At 38.1% G+C, this 18,107-nt stretch overlaps 1 protein-coding gene across 1 annotated transcript; it reads left to right on the top strand.

The window, feature by feature from the left end:
• The first annotated feature begins 12,688 nt into the window (after positions 1-12,688).
• On the top strand, positions 12,689-17,705 carry LOC118344032. Its single transcript, XM_035683770.1, has 2 exons — positions 12,689-13,676; positions 17,380-17,705. The coding sequence occupies exons 1-2, from the start codon at positions 12,689-12,691 to the stop codon at positions 17,703-17,705; spliced, it is 1,314 nt and encodes a 437-aa protein (XP_035539663.1).
• The last annotated feature ends 402 nt before the right edge of the window (positions 17,706-18,107 follow it).

Here is an 18,107-nt window from a genome sequence, read left to right as displayed (position 1 = left end):
TGGTAGTGGTGGTATTTAGTCTAGGGTGTTTAGGAGGCTTATCTACCATATACACCTTGTGATACTTGCTCTGCGGGCATGAGCCTTTCAGCTGGACATTGTTACACCCTCGCCGGCGAACCCTCCCACTATAGTGCGGATCTCCCCAAAAGGAGCTTGGTCTTGATCATGTGGCTGTCGAGGGGTGTTGTGTCCCAGTTCCCTCTCCTATTTTTGTCATGTGGGACTGATGCTTCGTCTAGGTTCAAGCTCACAACCTTCTTCTCTCGTGGCTTGAGATACTTGGCCAAAATTCGTTCAAGCTCCCCACTTCCTGCCAAGCTAGCAACCCTTTTTTTCAACGTTGAACAGTCTTCTGTCCAGTGAGTGTCCAACTGGTGGTACTTGCAATAGTGCTGCCCTCTGCCCGATGGGTGCGCTTCCTTCCTCGTCGCCCGATCGTTTTCTTGTACACTTAGATTATCGTGGATGAGGCGGTGCCCATGCTCTAATTGATTGGAATACCTTTCACGCCTCCCATGACCCTGCCCAGTCTTCTTGTCTTTAGTATTGTTCGAGTTCCTAGTCTCCAGCTTTACTTCTTGCTTCCTGGCCTCCAGAAGAGCTTGCAACTTGTCCTCGGCATTAACGAAGTCGTCTACCCTATTTATGAACTCCCTCAAGGTGGAGGGGGTCTTCCTGGCCAACTCAGCCATAAACAGCCTCCAAGGCCATATGCCCCCTATGAGGGTGGCTAGCGTGATTTTTTCATCTTGATGATCTGGTCAACTTCTCCTTGTTGAAGCGAGTTAGATATTCCTTCAGGCTCTCTCCTTCTCTTTGTTTAATGGTGAGCAGATAGTCAATTGGTCTACGGCGCCTCCTACTTGCCATCAACTGCATTAGGAACTACTTGACCAATTCCTCAAAACTGCTAATGGATCCTGGATGCAAAGCCTCGAATTCCCTTTAATGTTAACGGGAAGGCCCAGCAAGCCACCTCTCCAGAAAAGCCATGGAGAGTCATGTGCACTTTGAAGTTCTCCTGGTGATCTATAGGGTCCCGCGACCTGTCATACATATCGATATGAGAAACCATAAACTTGGGTGGGAGAGGCACTGCCATTACTTCCTCATTGTAACGAAAGTCGGTCCAGTTAAGCAATTGTTCCATGGAAGAGGACATTCCCATTCTTCTCGCCATCTCCTCATATTTGTCAACGAAGTTATACAGTTTGTCGTGTAACCTCTTCTTTTCCAACTCGTCACTGTTCATGTCTTTTGCACTGTGTGCATCTCCTTCCACTTGCCCATTCTGGACAGGCGGTGTAGCGGCATTATGCCGCTTCAGCTTTTCATTCTCCTTTTGTAACTGCTCAACCACTATCATGGTCTTTTTCAACTTCTCATCGGCTTCTACTAGCCTTGCTTCTACCTCCGCCGCATTCATCTCTTGATTGCGGGCTGCTTAAGATCGCGTAGTAGTTGGCATGTGATAATCACACTGAAGTCTGTAAAGATCCCACAGATGGCGCCATTGTAAATGACGCGTTTCACACTGCCAACTATTCGGATAACCTGCAACATATGAGAAGGCGGCATTGGGCTTCCAGAGGAGCTCCGATGCCTAAGTTAGAGAAATGTAGTCTCAATATAAGTGCTCAAGTAATCATAAATTATCTGTTATATTCAGGTGTTATTTATAGAAGTGTTGAGGACATAGATAACCATTAAATCCAAGGGCTCATCATGAATAATCCCTTAATAAGTGGACGAGATAGCCACCCTAATCTATCAGCGTTATCATATCACGTTGTTTGTGCCATGGGCTCTTGGGCCATGATTCTCCCAATCTTGGGCCCATAGGCCGAATCTAACCTCTAGATGTGGGCTTATTGTCACGAGACCTAAACATCCCTTCCAATGGTAGTTAATCTCACTACGCAGTGCAGTGCAACACATTACCGTCGATTGCTGCACAATGCAATGTGACCCATTATTTTGCAGATGTGTCAAGTTTGATTAGTTTATTATAGTTCTGTATTGTTTGGTTAGTTTATTTGCAAGCCCGCCACAATGATGATCTTCAGCACACACAAAAAAAAAAATAAAACAAAAAAAACCAAAATCGATAGATCAAATATATAAAAAATTCGCTTGCATGTTCAATGGTTACAAGCGAAAAGAGGCTGGGACAGGTTTAGGGACGAGGTACCATAAGACCATCCCCGCCCAAACAAGGATGGGGGTCAGGAAGGACAACTACCCGTCGTATAGGGCAAGTAGCAGCCCTAACTAAAATGGTTCTCACATTTATACATTTTTCTTCTTGTTTATTGGATTTTTTTACTTCTATAGTACTTACATTGTTTCAATTTTAAGAGAAAGTTTATATACTATACTTTTATCTTATTTTTAGTTTACTATACGAGTTAAAGTATATACTGCACTTTTATTTTACTTTTACCTTGTTGTGTTAATTTGTTATTGTTTATTGATTTTAAAAAATTTTAAAAAAAATAATTCCTAGTCCAAGAATAATGAAAAATGTTTCATCAATATAATACAATATAAATAGGAATACAGTGTAATATGTAACATTTTTCTAGTTTTACATGTTCACGTATTTGTAGGACTAACAATCTTTGATACGACTTATGAATTCAATTCGGACATCATGTGAAATAATAAGATTCCAATCAAACTTAATTAGATCTAGATCAACTTGACACAAACCCCGAATTAATTAAGTCGATGAATAATCTTGTCATATTCGAGTCATGCGGATTGGCTTGACTAACCAATTTATTTGATATACTTTTAAAAAATTTTAATTAATTCATGAATAAATTATTAGTGATTGTTTTACTCTTGAATATTAAACATGTCACAAAAATGCATTGCGTCTATTTTCAAAACCTAGTGAATTCCCAAAAGGAAAATATGCTGGTATTGAAAATTGAAAACCCTCAAAAAATTCCAAAAATATAGGATAAACCTTATTCAGAGGAGCCCTGCTATACATCAGCCACTGTTTTACCCTCACACACTACACTTTATTTTTTTTAGATTTATGTTAGACCCATCACCATCACCTTCAACCTCACTCCCATCAATCTCTCTCCGATCTCTCTCTCTCTCTCTCTCCCTCCTCAAGCTCTCTCTCCCTCTTCGACCTCTCTCTCTCTCTCTCCTCAAGCACTCTTCGGCCTCTCTCTCTCTCCTCAAGCTCTCTCTCTCTCTCTCTTCGACCTCGAGCTCTCCTCGACCTTTCTCTCCGACCTCTCTTTCCTCAAGCTTTGCTCAAGTTTTGTTTTATAACATGTTAAAAGGAAAAAGTGAGAAAAAAAACCACACGTCAGGTGTGGGGTGTGGGATCAACAACAGTTGCTTATTCGGAGATTCTATCATTAACTTCGGGAGTTAGTCGAAACCCAAATATTCTATCCATGTTGCCTTCCCTAATAAGGACTTTAGGAGCTGATATAAACTTTCAAGTAGAAACCCTCTGGTTTTCCAGATTTGTAAAGCAGTTAGGTTATGTTGGGTGCTTCAATCTCTATTTGAATTCTTGAAAATTTAAACATTTCAAGTTTATAATATATTCTTAATCTTATCGTTAATACCAATATATTAGGGTGTGGAAATAGTGATGAAGCAAATAAGAAGATGTTTCATTAGAAAGCATTCGGTAATAATATAATTGAAGTAGATCCATTCAATAAAAGAAAAAAGAAAAATAAAATTGAGAGTGCAGAAGAAAAGAAAGAAGAAGAAGAATTCTAGAACCAAGAAGATGGCGGTAATGTTCTTGACATCTTGTATTGTATATTATATGAAAGAGTAATTCTACATATAACTATGAAGTGCGTAACGGCCGCTTAATCGGGTTGAAAAATAATAGGGTCCACTATTAAAAAATTAATTTTTTTTACATGAGTTCTATATTTTATATATTCACTTTTTTCAAAGCGATTACGCGGCGCAGCGGTTGTATAATTTACAGTTGTAAATATATTTTCTCTATATGAAAAAGGCAAAAATAAAACTGTTTATATACATGTAAAGTGAGAATGACTGCCCAGTAATTTAACAAATTAACACGTGTACAAGACTAATAATAAGCCCCTCACATGGAGTGTGGATGTTAATTACACCCATCTTGCGAAGATGTATGGATAGTTGGTCAGATCCAAGAGCTTTAGTAAGAATGTCAACCAGCTGTGTATAGGAAGAAACATGAAAAGTCTTGGTACAAAGAGACCTTGCAAGTATTCAAGCTACCTTCTATGTCGAAGAGGCCTTCCTTGAGTTGGAAGAGAAGTATCATTAGGTGTAATACGAATAGACTAAAGATGAATGTCTTTTATAATAGGGGAAAGAATGACTAGAAATGGATCTAAAATAGAAGAAGATGGTAATGAGGATTGAAAGGGCAAAGAGTCCTCGTGAAAAATAACATCTCTGGAGTTTAAAACAGATTTGGTAGAAAGACTAAGTAATTGATATCCTTTTATTTCAGGGGGATGGCCAAGGAAAGCACAAGGTTTGACTGTTGCATCAAATTTTGAACGACGAGCAGCAAATCTAGATCTATAACAGAGACATCCAAAAACCTTAACATAATTATAAGAATGTGGTTTCTGGAATAACATAATTACAGATATGAGATCGAAATCGAAAGAGGGAACACAGAAGACATTATCAAGAGTTAAAGATGCAAATATTTGAACTGTGCCTATATGAGTCACTGGATAAAAGCAAGGGTTTGCTAACATTGCTCTTGTATTATAGGTAACACTAGAGTATTAATAAAATCTGGACCACCTTGAAAAGAAACACTGTTAGCAGAAGAAGATTTATTGCGAGTGAATTTGAAACCTAGTGGAAATCTATGAAGCTTTTAGCACTTGTTAATGGTATGACCTTCTTTACCACAATGTGTACAAATAGATTTATCTTTACCATGAGAATAACCCGAGGCACCATTTCTATGAAATGTTTTGTTAGAACTATTCTTACTAAACATCACAGCAAGTTTTGAAACAGTAGTCGAGATAGTGATAGATCATTGGCATTCTTCTTGAAGAACAAGATAGAAGACTTTGTTTATGTTTAGAAAGGATCCAGAAGCAAGATCTGGCAACAAACACTAGCAAATGTCTCATTCAGTCCCATCAAGAATTGCCAAACATACTCTCGTTGTTGATAATCAAGAACAGTTTGCAGTGTGCCACAATTGCATTTTCAGCATTTGACAAAAATTTTGTATCTCATCCCAATAGCTTTTCAGCTGAGTGAAATAGGAACTAAAAGGATCGTGATCTGGAACCGAGCTTGAAATATCTTTCTTCAATTGCAAAACATGAGGACCATTGGCCTATGAAAATCTTTCTTTGAGAACTTTCCAACCAAGTCAATGTATATAAGACTAGAGGCAATCTCCTTGGACAATATATTAATAATCCAAGATAGAACCATAGTATTGCAACAATATCCAAGAAACATACAGAGGATCGTTCTTTGCAACTTCCATCAACGAAGGTATATATATTTGTCCTTTGCAACTAACGCCATAATCATCGACCAAATTCAAAGTTTGGAAATTCTCACCAATGAGTGGCTGTGAAACAAGAAGGGCACTGGGACTTTCACCTTGATGAATGAAGTAAGGATTGTAGGATCATCAATCGTATTTACCATAGGAGAGGACCGGAGCGGATGAAGATGGTAAAGTTCTTGTATTGTATATTATATGAAAAGGCAAAAAGTAAAACTGCTTATATACATGTGAAGTGATAACAATTAATTTAACAAATTAAGAGTTTTTTAGAATAATTAACTCGTTAAGACTAATAATAAAGAAGAAGATTGACCTTATGCAAATCTAAATGACCCAAATCCGATTGGTATATATATATATATATAGCTATTTTGATCAACACAAGATTGGTTCATTTATAACATAAATCCGAATAATTTGACACGAATTGCAATTAATGTTACATATTTGCTTCTTGTTTTGAAGAAGGTTTTTTGTTTTCATTTTTTAAGTTTTACCCCATGTACAAGATTTGTAATATACATTGGCTTTACACCCTGTTAGGGGGTAAAATCCCCCTAGCCCATATGGCGTCTCAGGTCCAACCCAAAGTCCCATCATCAGGGAGTAAAAAAGAGACAGAGTGGACAAGAAAAAGTAATTATCAGATGAAAAGAGGGAGGTGACAAAAAAGAAAGAAAATGAAGGAAAACAAGTTAGACACGTAAGAGATGAGTGACATAAAGTAAATTTCCTCACCTACCACTAGGGGACACAAGAAAATGGATTTGAGATCTGAGGGAAATGGGGGACGTCAGAGCGACGATTACTAGAACACATAGTATTATCTTCAAGCTCATGACAAGAGCTCCTGAGATAGGATCTTCTCTAGAAAAGAGGTTTCCGACCTCTCTTGTACAAAGAGAAATGAATGACCATGAGAGACTGTAAATACTCATATTACAGTGGATTTTTCCTCCAAATGATACATAGATGTAGGCCATATGTCGAACCATGTAAATCTATATGTCCCCCATCTCTATTTACATTTCTTGTATTTATTTTCTATTCATTGCTACGGATGTACATACAGGTACCATACCACCGCTTCGGACCACTATTGTGGGCTTCAAATCACCTCATTGAGACTTAGACCACCTCAATGGATCTGGAATGACTCTTTCTCCCGTTCCGACCTGCTATGCGATTTTTGGCATTTACATAAATATTCACACGTCAACTTCCTATTAACTTCTCCTAAACATTAACTACACCAAATAATTCTCACGATATTTCAACTTCAAGTGGGAAACAAAACATTAACCGCCTCAGAGCGCGTGGCTCTCATGCTCCACCGCGAGTAGCTTTCTGTCGATGCCACGCGGGGCATTTCTGGGACCAGCGACTGCGGGACTTTCAAGATCAACCGTCGGGCTTACTCTTAGAGTGGTGCGTGCCCTTCACACGCCACTACAACCCCTTTTTCAGTGTTTTTTTTTTTTTTTGTCCAAGTGTTTCTTTTGTTTGTAGATCTAGTTTTCAATATCTTCTATGTATTTGCAATTTTTTAGGTAAAAAATAAAAAGAAATAAATTATTGGACTTGGTGTCTATAGCAAAAGCGTCTCACTCCTCCTTTGGAGGAAGGTGGGTAATAGTACTCCACCTCCTTGGGAGGACGAAGTGTGATAGTACATATCTTCCTTTGGAAAACGAGTCGTTTAGTTCTGTTTTTACAGAGCGCTTTCTATGTGTCTGGAAAAAGTTAATAGAAATTAAGACAATGTCTGTCACAAAGAAATTTGTAGGCGGGGGTGCCTCTAACCAGGGGCGGAACTACCTTATGCCTTGGGGGGCTTTGGCCCCCCCAAAATTTTTAAAATTTGATAAAAATTAAATTTTAGAAGGTGTTTTTATAAAGTAGACTATATAAAAATTAGTATTTGAGCCCCCCAAATTTTTTTTTTTAACTTAGCCCCCCCAAATTAAATTTTCTAATTCCGCCCCTGCCTCTAACAAATGAGTAGTTTTGTTTGTAATCTGGGTTTTTCCATATATTAATTAGTCACAGCTATAACTTCGATTTCACTGAATGAAATAAAATCTATTTCTATTAAAAGAAGATTTGAGCGGTTATTTGGCAAAGTCTTGACCAATAACCAACTTCTCTTAGAATCTAAGGGTAGTACGATTTATGATTTGTATGACTTTTTCTGCCAAACAACCAAGCATTTTTGAAGTGGCTATTATTATGTATTGCCCCTATCTTCACAAGTCTAACCGAGCAGCTTGTGGTAGATAGAATTCGGTTTGTTTGACGGCTAACAATACTTTATTTGAATAAGATTGAGACACTATCATAGGCTTCAATTTACTTGGAGTGAAGTAAATGTTTTAATGATAATTGCTATCTACAATAATAGTAAGATAAAGGTTTAACGAGTAATCATTTAACTCAATAATCAAAATACCTTATGTTTTTGTAATTAAATGGACTATAAGTTCAATTTTTTTTTTTTTCTTTCGGGTAACTATACATTTACAATTTCTTTACAACTATTTTATAACTCAATTTCAATCAACCAATACAATCATGCTACCCCATTAAAAGTAAATTTCAGTATTACAAAACTACCATTCATTTTATGTATAATTATAAAATGAGAAATAATAGTTGTAGTCGTGAGTGTGCAAGTGCCACGTAATCACTTTGAAAAAATTGAATAAATACAGGACCCACATGAAAAGAAAATTAATTTTTTAATAATGGATCATACTATTTTTCAAAGCGACTGCACGACACTTACGCACTCCACAACTGTATGTAGCATTGCTCTTATAAAATAGTTATAAGTGAATCATTTCCCTTTTTTTATATATATAAGAAAATGATTTCATTAAAATAATAATCAAAAGAATAGTAGGCAAGGGTTAGAAACCTTTACAATCACTCCAAAATCTCCACACTATTGCAGTATGGTTCAAGAAATGGCAAACCATAAAGATAGTTTTTATAGACGGTCCTCGAAGAGGTCTACCTAGGGTTTCTTCTAAACCTATGAAAGGTGCTTGTAGATGGGGTTACAACAGATCTGGTTCAACTGCTGCTATTGAAGAGGGTTTTTGTCCCCTACTCCACAGACTTGGATACGAGAGTACATTGATTCTGGATGTTAGGATAGGTGGGAATAGAGGAACGATATGATCATAGCTTTGCAAGCGTCCAAGGAGTAGTCTGAATTGTGATGGCGTGTGAGGCCCATGCGTTGGCTATGAAGAGTTGTGAATGGTCAGATCTTGAAGATCTAAGTGTCAATAATTGATGAAACGGCGCATGTGACAATTGGAGTTTCGACGATCGCCGACATATGGGACACACGCGCCATTTAATTGATTGGGAATACGATGGTGCGACGCGGGTGGCTTCAAAGTGGCATATAATTAACAATTCTGCTACAGGTACCCGGCGTTGGGTACCTTTCGAGGAATCGGCTGACGTGGCCGATATTATTTATATTAAAAAAACAAAGAAAAGAAGAAAGAAAGTTGGAAGCATTTGTTGCTTAAGACCCAAGAACACCAACGCCTCCATTCATCTCCACTTTCCATTCTTTATCTTTTCCCACAATCACTCAACAGCCAAACGAGAAACAAAATAAAGAAATCTCCAAAGACAAAGGGCCAAAGAAAGAGAAAGGAAAAAGGAAAGACATAAAGCGCATACCTGATCAGAGAAGGGAAAGTGCAATGTTTTGCAAAAAGCTCTTTTTTTTCAATTATTTTTTGTCGTGTTGTTGCAATGGCTTATGCGGGGATGTGGATTAAACAAAGCCAACTTGAGAAGCAAAGCAAATGAAATTGGAGCTACTAAAAAAAGTCTTCCTTTAAAGATCTTTGTATGTCCCCCCCCCCCCCCCCGGGCTCGAAGAAAGTATCTTTCCCCGCTTTCTTTGTTCTATGATTTTCAATGATTACATGGAAAAGAACATGTCTTCATGTTTCGTCTTCGTGGTCGCATGTGGGGAAGCTTGCTTCCGAAGCCTGGGTATACGAAATAGAGTGTTGCATTTCAGATAAGAAGATGAAGATGAGAAGAAAACAGGAAGAAGATGAGAAGAAGAAGAAGAGAGGTATCCGAATTTGAACGAAACGCCTCGTTTCATTTTTACACGTGGATAGACGTGTACGCGGGAGGTTCCCAACCCCGGGTGCGAGTAGAGTTTTTCTATAATTAATTTTCTTAGTAGAGATAAACGAGGGTTTCTAATTGTGAATTTTTAAAGTTCAAATATTAAATTTGTAAAAATTAAAAGTCTTAAGGTATGTTTGGATAGTGAGTTGAGATGAACATTAAAAATTGAATGAAATATTGTTAGAATATTATTTATTATTATTATTATTATTATTTTGATATTTAAAAAAATTGAAATGTTTATTGTATTTTGCATAGAAATTTTAAAAAATTCTAATAATTAGATGAGATGAGATAAGATAAAGTATTTTTTGTATCCAAACCTAGCCTAAGTCTCAATCTATATAATGTGTAACATTGAACTACTAGTTTTGCAATTAATTTTCTAAAGAACGATGAAAGAGAATAAAAAAGAAAAAAAAGGAGAAAAAAACTAAAATATGAGGCAGAAGATACTATACCGGTACGGGGACAACAGTAAATTGAGGCGATGTTAGAAGTTTGAGGGTTGGCGAGGGGCAATCTGGTCATTTAGACGTCACATCCCCAGAATTGAAAGTGGCTGTATGTAGTCCATGCGGTTGGTGGTGGAGCACTACGCCACTACTCTCCCATATTAGCCGTAATCCATTTCATACATTTTTTTTTTTAATATAAACTATAATTAAGGAGTTTAGACTTTAGAAAATAACATCATCACCAACCACAAACCAACCTAGTTTGTCCTTATAGATATATCGAAAGGGGGTTGGTGCAGACAGGGATATTGATAAAAACTATATAGTATACTTGGGGCTGCTTTAATAAATGAGCACATGTATAATCATTTTAATAATTTATTGTATAATTATATTTTAAATTAAGTTTCTGTAAAATAATATTATTTTTATAAATTATTTTATAAAAATTCTTAAAATTATTTAAAGGATTTTGCTATACATCAACTAATATTCACCCTCACACCTAACAGTTTTTTTTTTTTTTTTTTTTTGTATAATGTATAAGGTATGGGATAGTAAATAGTAACTGAGAGCATCCTCATCAATGTTTTGAATACCGTACCGGACGACGTACCGGTCAAGGCACTAGAACGAAATATTTCGGTACCGATACCGTTTCGGGATAGCGTTCCGGGATAATGTTTCGGGATAGTCGATATATAAATAAATTATATATATAAATATATTTCAACTCTCAATTGGAGTCAAAAAGAAACTTTTGACTCCAAGAATGGCTCCAAGAACGCTCCAAGAATGGCTTTCTCCTTGAAAGTTTTTTCTTGCTTCGTTTGACGCACGTAATGGCTGCTGCTGCTATCAACGGAGGTCGGCGTCCCTTCGTGGATCTAGTATCGGTGGTTCCTCAACCTCTTCCAGATATGTCTGTGGCTTTTCGTCTGCCAAAGTCTAAGGATGGAGAAATTTTTTTCCAGTTCTCTAAGGAAGAAGTCCAACGTTCTGCCGAACCTTTTCGGTATTCCATCGTATTGAAGTTTCTGAGAAACAGACCATCATTGGATGCCATTCGGGCCTTCATTCATAAGCGATGGAATCTTGATGGAGTTCCAGTCGTCTCCAACATGCGGCATCCTCGGAATGTTTTTATTCGAATGATTTCAGAAGAGGATTGCAATAAGGCTCTGTCTCGTGAAGTCAATGATATCGATGGAATTCCTTACCGTCCATTCCACTGGACTCCAGAATTTAAAGAAGAAGAAGAACCTTCGCTTGTTCCGGTGTGGATTGTACTTCCAGGTTTGCCTCCAAATTACTATCATGAATCTTTCCTTAAAATTCTTACTGCACCTATTGGTAGATTTATTAGAAGTGATAACTCTACTCGTTGTGTTACTCGGACTGATGGTGCTCGCATATGTGTTGAAATGGATGTTGCTAAGACACCGTTACTTTCTTTTTGGATTGGAATGCCTGGTTTGGGAACTAGCAGAAAGCAAGAAATTGTTTATGAAACGTTGCCAGCGTTCTGTTCTAAATGCCATATACAGGGACATAATTTAAAGACTTGCCGTGCTGGGAAAAAAAATGTAGGAAGTAATGTGTGGGTTCGGCAAAAAGATCCGATCGTGGAGGAGCCGACGGATAAGAATAATATTCCAGTTCTTGAAACTACTAATATTCCAGTTCTTGAACATACAGAGGTTGAGTCAAAAGAACCAGCTGAGGAGGATCGGGTGTTAGTTGTTCAAACGGATAATCTTGATCATTTGGAGTTGGAACCGGAAAAGGATCAAGAGGATAATCTTGAGATTCCGGAAATTGCGGAAGAGATGATTCCAAGAATTATGAACGGACATTTGGCTTGTGCAAACTGTTTGACGGAAACAGAATTAGAAACAGATATGAGGGAGGGAGAAGTTATTCCTAGTTCTGCAGAAAAAGAAGTATATGATGGACCTGCGGAAGAGGTATGTCTGGAAGATGGCTCGATGTCTGATCCGGAGCCTGAGAAATGTGCGGAAGTTTTTTTGCAGGAGAAGGAATATCACTCGGCTGCTGAAGATGAAGTTGTTAAGCGTAAATATCAAAAGAGGCAGTTTGAGAAGATCCGTAGTTCTAGGCGGGTGATCACTAGAACACAAAAGTTTTCTCAATGATTGGATCAATTTTAGTTTGGAATGTAAGAGGTTTAGCTACCTCTAAGAGACGATTACAAAAAATGTTGTCTAAATATAAGCCAAAATTGATAGTGTTGCTGGAACCTTTTCAGAGTGTGGTTAAAATCCATAGTTTCATGCAGTTATTGAAATTTGATGAGGCGATATCAAATGAGACTGATGGTGGTAAAATCTGGGTGTTTTGGAAAAATGAATTGGATGTGCAGGTGGTTCGCATGAGTTCGTAGTTTGTGTCATTATGCATTACCGAAGGAAGTAATCATTTCTTGGGTAATTTTATTTATGCAAAGTCTAATAGGCTTGAACGATAGCTGCTTTGGGAGGAGTTGAATTCGGATAGAATGGGTGGGGAGCCGTGTTTCTTTGCTGGGGATTTCAATGTAATTCGGTCGGATATTGAGAGGTGTGGTGGGCGTCAGAGGAATAGAGTTGCAATTGATGAGTTTAATAAATGGATTCATCAGGGTGGGTTGTTGGAAATGAATTCACAAGGTGGTAAGTTTACATGGTGTAATGGTCAGCAAGGTTTATCTAGAGCTTGGGCAAAGCTGGATAGAGTTTTACTTGATGCAAATTTTCTATCTCTTTTTCCGACTGCTCATTGTTTGTATCTTCCTAGGACTACATCGGACCATTGTCCTATGGTTATAGAATTTTTAAGTGATCCTTTCTCTTATGGTCCACCTCCATTTCGTTTTCAGCAAATGTGGGTTGAGCATCCGGATTTTATGACTCTTGTTCAAAAGGTTTGGTATGAATCGGTTATTGGTTCGGGGCTGTTTAAATTAGCCACTAAACTTAAAAAACTTAAGGTGGCGTTGCGTGTATGGAACAAGAGTGTATTTGGGAGAACTAATACTCAGATTGCTATTCTTGAAGATAAGATTGAGAATCTGGAAAATTTGTTGCAGAGAGGTTGGGATGATGATATTGAAAGGGAATTAGTAAGGACTTCTAATGAGTTGTCTTCTTGGAGGATTAGGGAGGATATTAGATTGGCACAAATGGCTAAAATTAAGTGGAGAATGGGTGGTGATAGGAATACAAAATTTTTTCATGTGTGGTTATCTAATAAAAAGCATAGGAAAATTCATCAGTTAAGAACCTCGAATGGGTTGGAGTTTAATTCTCCGGAAGCAATTCATCTTGGAGCTGTTGATTATTTTTCTGATTTTCTTCAAAGATCTAATCCGGTTAGGGAGGTGCCTGATTTATCTAGTTTAATTTCGTCGGTTATTAATGATGAGGATTGTGTCCGGCTTTGTGGGATCCCTTCGTTGGTTGAAGTGAAAGAGGCTCTATCAACTATTCCTATTAATAGTTCTCCGGGTCCAGATGGTTTTGGCACGGGTTTTTTTATGAGTTGCTGGGAGGTGGTTAAAGTGGATGTTTTAGAAGCCATTTCAGAATTTTTTCTATCAAAACGCCTTCCGAGATTTTATTCGGCTTCTTATATTGTGCTTATCCCGAAGGTAGATGTGCCGTCGGGGTTTGATAAATTTAGGCCAATTAGCCTTTGTTCAGTTTTCTATAAAATTTGTTCAAAAATTATTGTGAATCGCATGACAGATTTCCTTCCCAAAATGATTTCTCTTGAACAAAGTGCGTTTATACCTGGGCGAAGTATTTTTGAGAATATCAGTCTTACCCAGGAAATGGTTCACTCTCTGAAGAGGACGTCACATGGTGGTAATATTATGATTAAAGTTGATATGGCTAAAGCATATGATCGGGTGGAGTGGCAATTTTTGCTTGAGGTTTTGAGGTGTTTTGGCTTTCCTTCTTCCTTTTGTGCTCTGATTAGTGCTTGTATTTCGAATGTGTGGTATTCTGTGATGCTTAATGGTACGACGAAAGGTTTCTTTCAAGGGAGGCGGGGTTTGCGCCAAGGGGATCCTCTCTCGCCTTACCTTTTTATTATTCTTCAAGAAGTACTTTCTAGACTTTTGAAACAAAGCTTTGATGGGAACAAGATTGGAAAATTTTCCCAAGCTAGAGGTACTCCTCATATTTCTCATCTTATGTATGCTGATGATATTGTTATTTTTCTGAATGGGGGTAAGAAATCGGTTAAGGAACTTTTGGTGGTTTTTGAAAAATATGAAAAATGGACAGGTCAGCAAATTAGTAAAGAAAAGACGGCTATATTTTATTCTCCTAAAATTTCGTTAGCAAGAAAGAGAGATCTTAAAAGGCTGACAGGGTTCTCTGAAGGTTTGTTTCCTTTTAAATACCTTGGGGTTCCGATTGTTTTAGGGCGTCTTAAGCATGAGCATCTAGAGGAGATGATTAACAAAGTCTGGAATAAAATCAGTGGTTGGAAAATGAAATTATTATCTGCGGGTGGGCGCTTAATTTTACTTCGTCATGTGCTGTCTAGTATGGCTTTACATATTTTTGCAGTTTTACAGGTTCCTCATTCTATTATTAAAATTTTAAATCGACTGTTGAGCACATTTTTTTGGGGTGAGATTAATGGTAAAGGAAAAAAAAAGTGGGTGGCTTGGGAGAATATTTGTAAGCCAATAGAGGAGGGTGGTCTTGGTTTGCGGAATTTGGGGGATATTCAAAGAGCGTTGCATATGAGGTTTGCTTGGAATCTTTTGAAAGGAGAATCTTTGTGGGCTAGTTTCTTTAAAGGAAAATATGTGGGAAATTCGAGTTGGTGTCTTATTGATATGAGAAAAGGTACGAGGTTTTGGAAAATGATTGTCAAAAGTATTCCGAGTGTTTTTAATAATTCTAAATGGAGAGTTCGAGATGGTAATATTTTATTTTGGTATGATAAATGGAGAGATGAGGGTCCTCTAATTGATGAGTTACAGATAGTGGGTAATCCGATGTTGCAAGTTAAAGAGTGTAAGTTGTCCAATAGTTGGGATGTGGAGTTTTTGAGTACGTTAGTTGGTCAGGATAAGGTGGAGAGTATTATTGAGGCTTTGGCTGGGTGTAAGGGAGGATCTGATGTATTGATCTGGATGAAGAATGACAATGGGAATTTTTCGACTAAATCCGCTTGGGATTATATTCGGGTTCAAGGTTCTAGTATGGAGTGGCATCCTTGGGTATGGCATAAATTACTTCCACTTAAAGTTTCGGTTTTAATGTGGAAGGTGTGGTTCATGGCATTAAGTGTTGATGATCGTCTTCGGCGCATTGGGATCCAGATTGTTTCTCGTTGTGATTGTTGTGATGAAGGTAATTATGAAGATCAAGATCATGTGTTACTTACAGGGGAATTTGCATCAGCTATATGGCACTTCTATGGATCTATTTTTGGTATTCCTATTGGTCGTACTTGGAGGGAGACGGTTCAAATTTGGTTTCGAAGGGCATCTTTTAATTCTCAACTGGGATTAATAGTGGGGATTTTACCGTCTATTATTACTTGGCACCTTTGGACTAGACGTTGTGCTGCACGTATGGAGGGAAGGTTCCAGTCTATTTTTTCGGTTCGGCTTTCTATTAGTAGATGGATGGGAGTTGTAGTTCGAGATATGAAAAAGGTTAGTAATTGTTCCAGACATGATTTACAGGTTTTACAGTCATTGAATATTCCTGTTTTGGTTCCTATTAGAAAGCATGTACAACCAGTGGCTTGGCAAAAGCCAGCTCATGGGTGGTTTAAATTGAATACAGATGGGAGTAGTATGGGTAATCCTGGTTGTTCAGGGGTGGGCGGTATCATTAGGAATGATCGTGGTCTTATGGTTTATGCTTTTAATTCTTCTATTGGGATCGGTACAAGTAATAGAGCGGAGTTGTTAGCTGTTCTTCAGGGGCTCAAAGCATGTAAGGAGTTGGGGATTAATTTTGTGGAAATTGAATTAGATTCGCAAGTGGTGATTTCGTGGTGGCATAGGAGAAGGTGTGGTGTGTGGTATTTAGAAGATTTTTGGGAAGATACGTTGTCCCTCATGGATTCTATGGTGTGCGTTGTTCGTCATGTTTATAGAGAGGGAAATAAAGTTGCGGATTGGTTGGCTCGGAGTGGTGCATTGGGTCTTAATTCAGAGTGGAGATTTGTTAGGGAGGTGCCTAGGGTGCTTCGTGGTTTAATCCGTTTGGATAATTTGGGTTTACCTTCTTTACGTTATTGTTAGTGTCTTGTTCTTGTGTAATGTTTGTCCGTTTTTAGTAGGTTTGTAATTTTGTTTTGTAATTTTGACATCTGGTAATATTGTTTGTAATACTAGGTGTCGGTCTGTAACCACGGTATTCCTCCGTCACAAGTGAGGGTTATTAATAAAATTTGGGACGGGGTCACTCATGGACAGGTGGCTTCGGCTCTTCTATAAAAAAAATATATATTTCAAAATTATATTTCAAAATAATAGTCTATATATAAATAAATTATATATAAATACATATATATATAAATTATAAATAGTCTAGTCTGAATTAGGAGTTAAAAAATAAATTTGTAATTTGAAAAAACGAAAAAAAAAAAAACACACAGGCCGAAATATCGGCCGGTACCGGCCGAAATATAGGCCGGTACAGGCCGAAATTTAGGCCGAAACGGCCGGTACCGTCCGGTACGGCCGGTATTTTGGCCTGAGAACACATATAGTACCTGTACCGGCCGGACGGCCGAAAAAAAAATTTCTGCCGTACCGGCCGGTACGGTACGAAATTTAAAACTTTGATCCTCATTGGCTTGGCCAAATGAAGAGATTGGCTAAAATTTACATAATTGATGTCAAAAGGGTGAGAGAGAGCCATGAAGTGAGCATATTTGCTCAACCTGTCCACTACCACCATTATCACTGTACGCCCTCCTGATGGTGGTAGACCTTCAATGAAGTCCATACTTATATCATTCCAATTCCTTATAGGTATTGGTAAAGGCTGGAGCAGGCCTGCTGGGTGAATGTTTTCCACTTTGTTTCTCTGGCATACATCACATTCACAGATGAAAGCCCTGACATCCTTTCTTAATGCAGGCCAGAAAAACTTTTTTTTTTACTCTTGCATATGTTTTATACACCCATGTGTGGCCCCCTAATGGACTACTGTGGAACTGTTACAGGATTTCACGCTAGAAGGCCACCAAATTCCCTAGGTGCAACCTGCCTTTGTAGAAAAGCAGGCCATCTCTGGTTTGGTACTAGGATTGGTCCAAGAGACCCTGATGGCAGTTGCTTAAAAGCTCCTGCAACTAGGAATCTTGGGGGTAAGCTTTCCTTAACTCTTCTATCCACTGAGTTTGTAAAAGGCTTATGGCTTGGATGTTGGCTTGTTGGGTTTGTGTTGGTGGTTGGTGGATTCCGATTTTGGTGGATGGTTATGGGTGGTTGGGTTGGTGTTTGGTTTGGTGGATTGAGTTTCTGTTTTTGGTTTTTCTGTGATGGGTAATCTGGAAAGAGCATCAGCTACTTTATTGGTTTTGCCACTCTTGTATTCGACTGAAAAGTCATACCCCAATAGTTTTGAGACCCATTTTTGCTGAGCTGGAGTGCCCACTCTTTGCTCGAGTAGATACTTTAGTGCATGTTGATCTGTTCTGACTTTGAAGTGGTGCCCCAATAAGTAATGTCTCCATTTTCTGATTGCCATCACTAATGCCTGAAGCTCCTTTTCATAAGTAGACAACATTAGAGTTCTTCCCTTTAACCCTTGACTTAAGAAAGCTATGGGTTTTCCTTCCTGCATAAGCACAACTCCCAACCCTTATTCTGAAGCATCACATTCAATCACAAATTCTTTAGTGAAATCTGGTAAACGTAGTACAGGGGGCTTACCATTGCTGTTTTAAGC

This window comes from Juglans regia, chromosome 12 (genome assembly GCF_001411555.2).
Source record: "Juglans regia cultivar Chandler chromosome 12, Walnut 2.0, whole genome shotgun sequence".
In the NCBI taxonomy this organism is placed as follows: Eukaryota; Viridiplantae; Streptophyta; class Magnoliopsida; order Fagales; family Juglandaceae; genus Juglans; species Juglans regia.
This window is presented reverse-complemented; position numbering and strand designations above follow the sequence as displayed.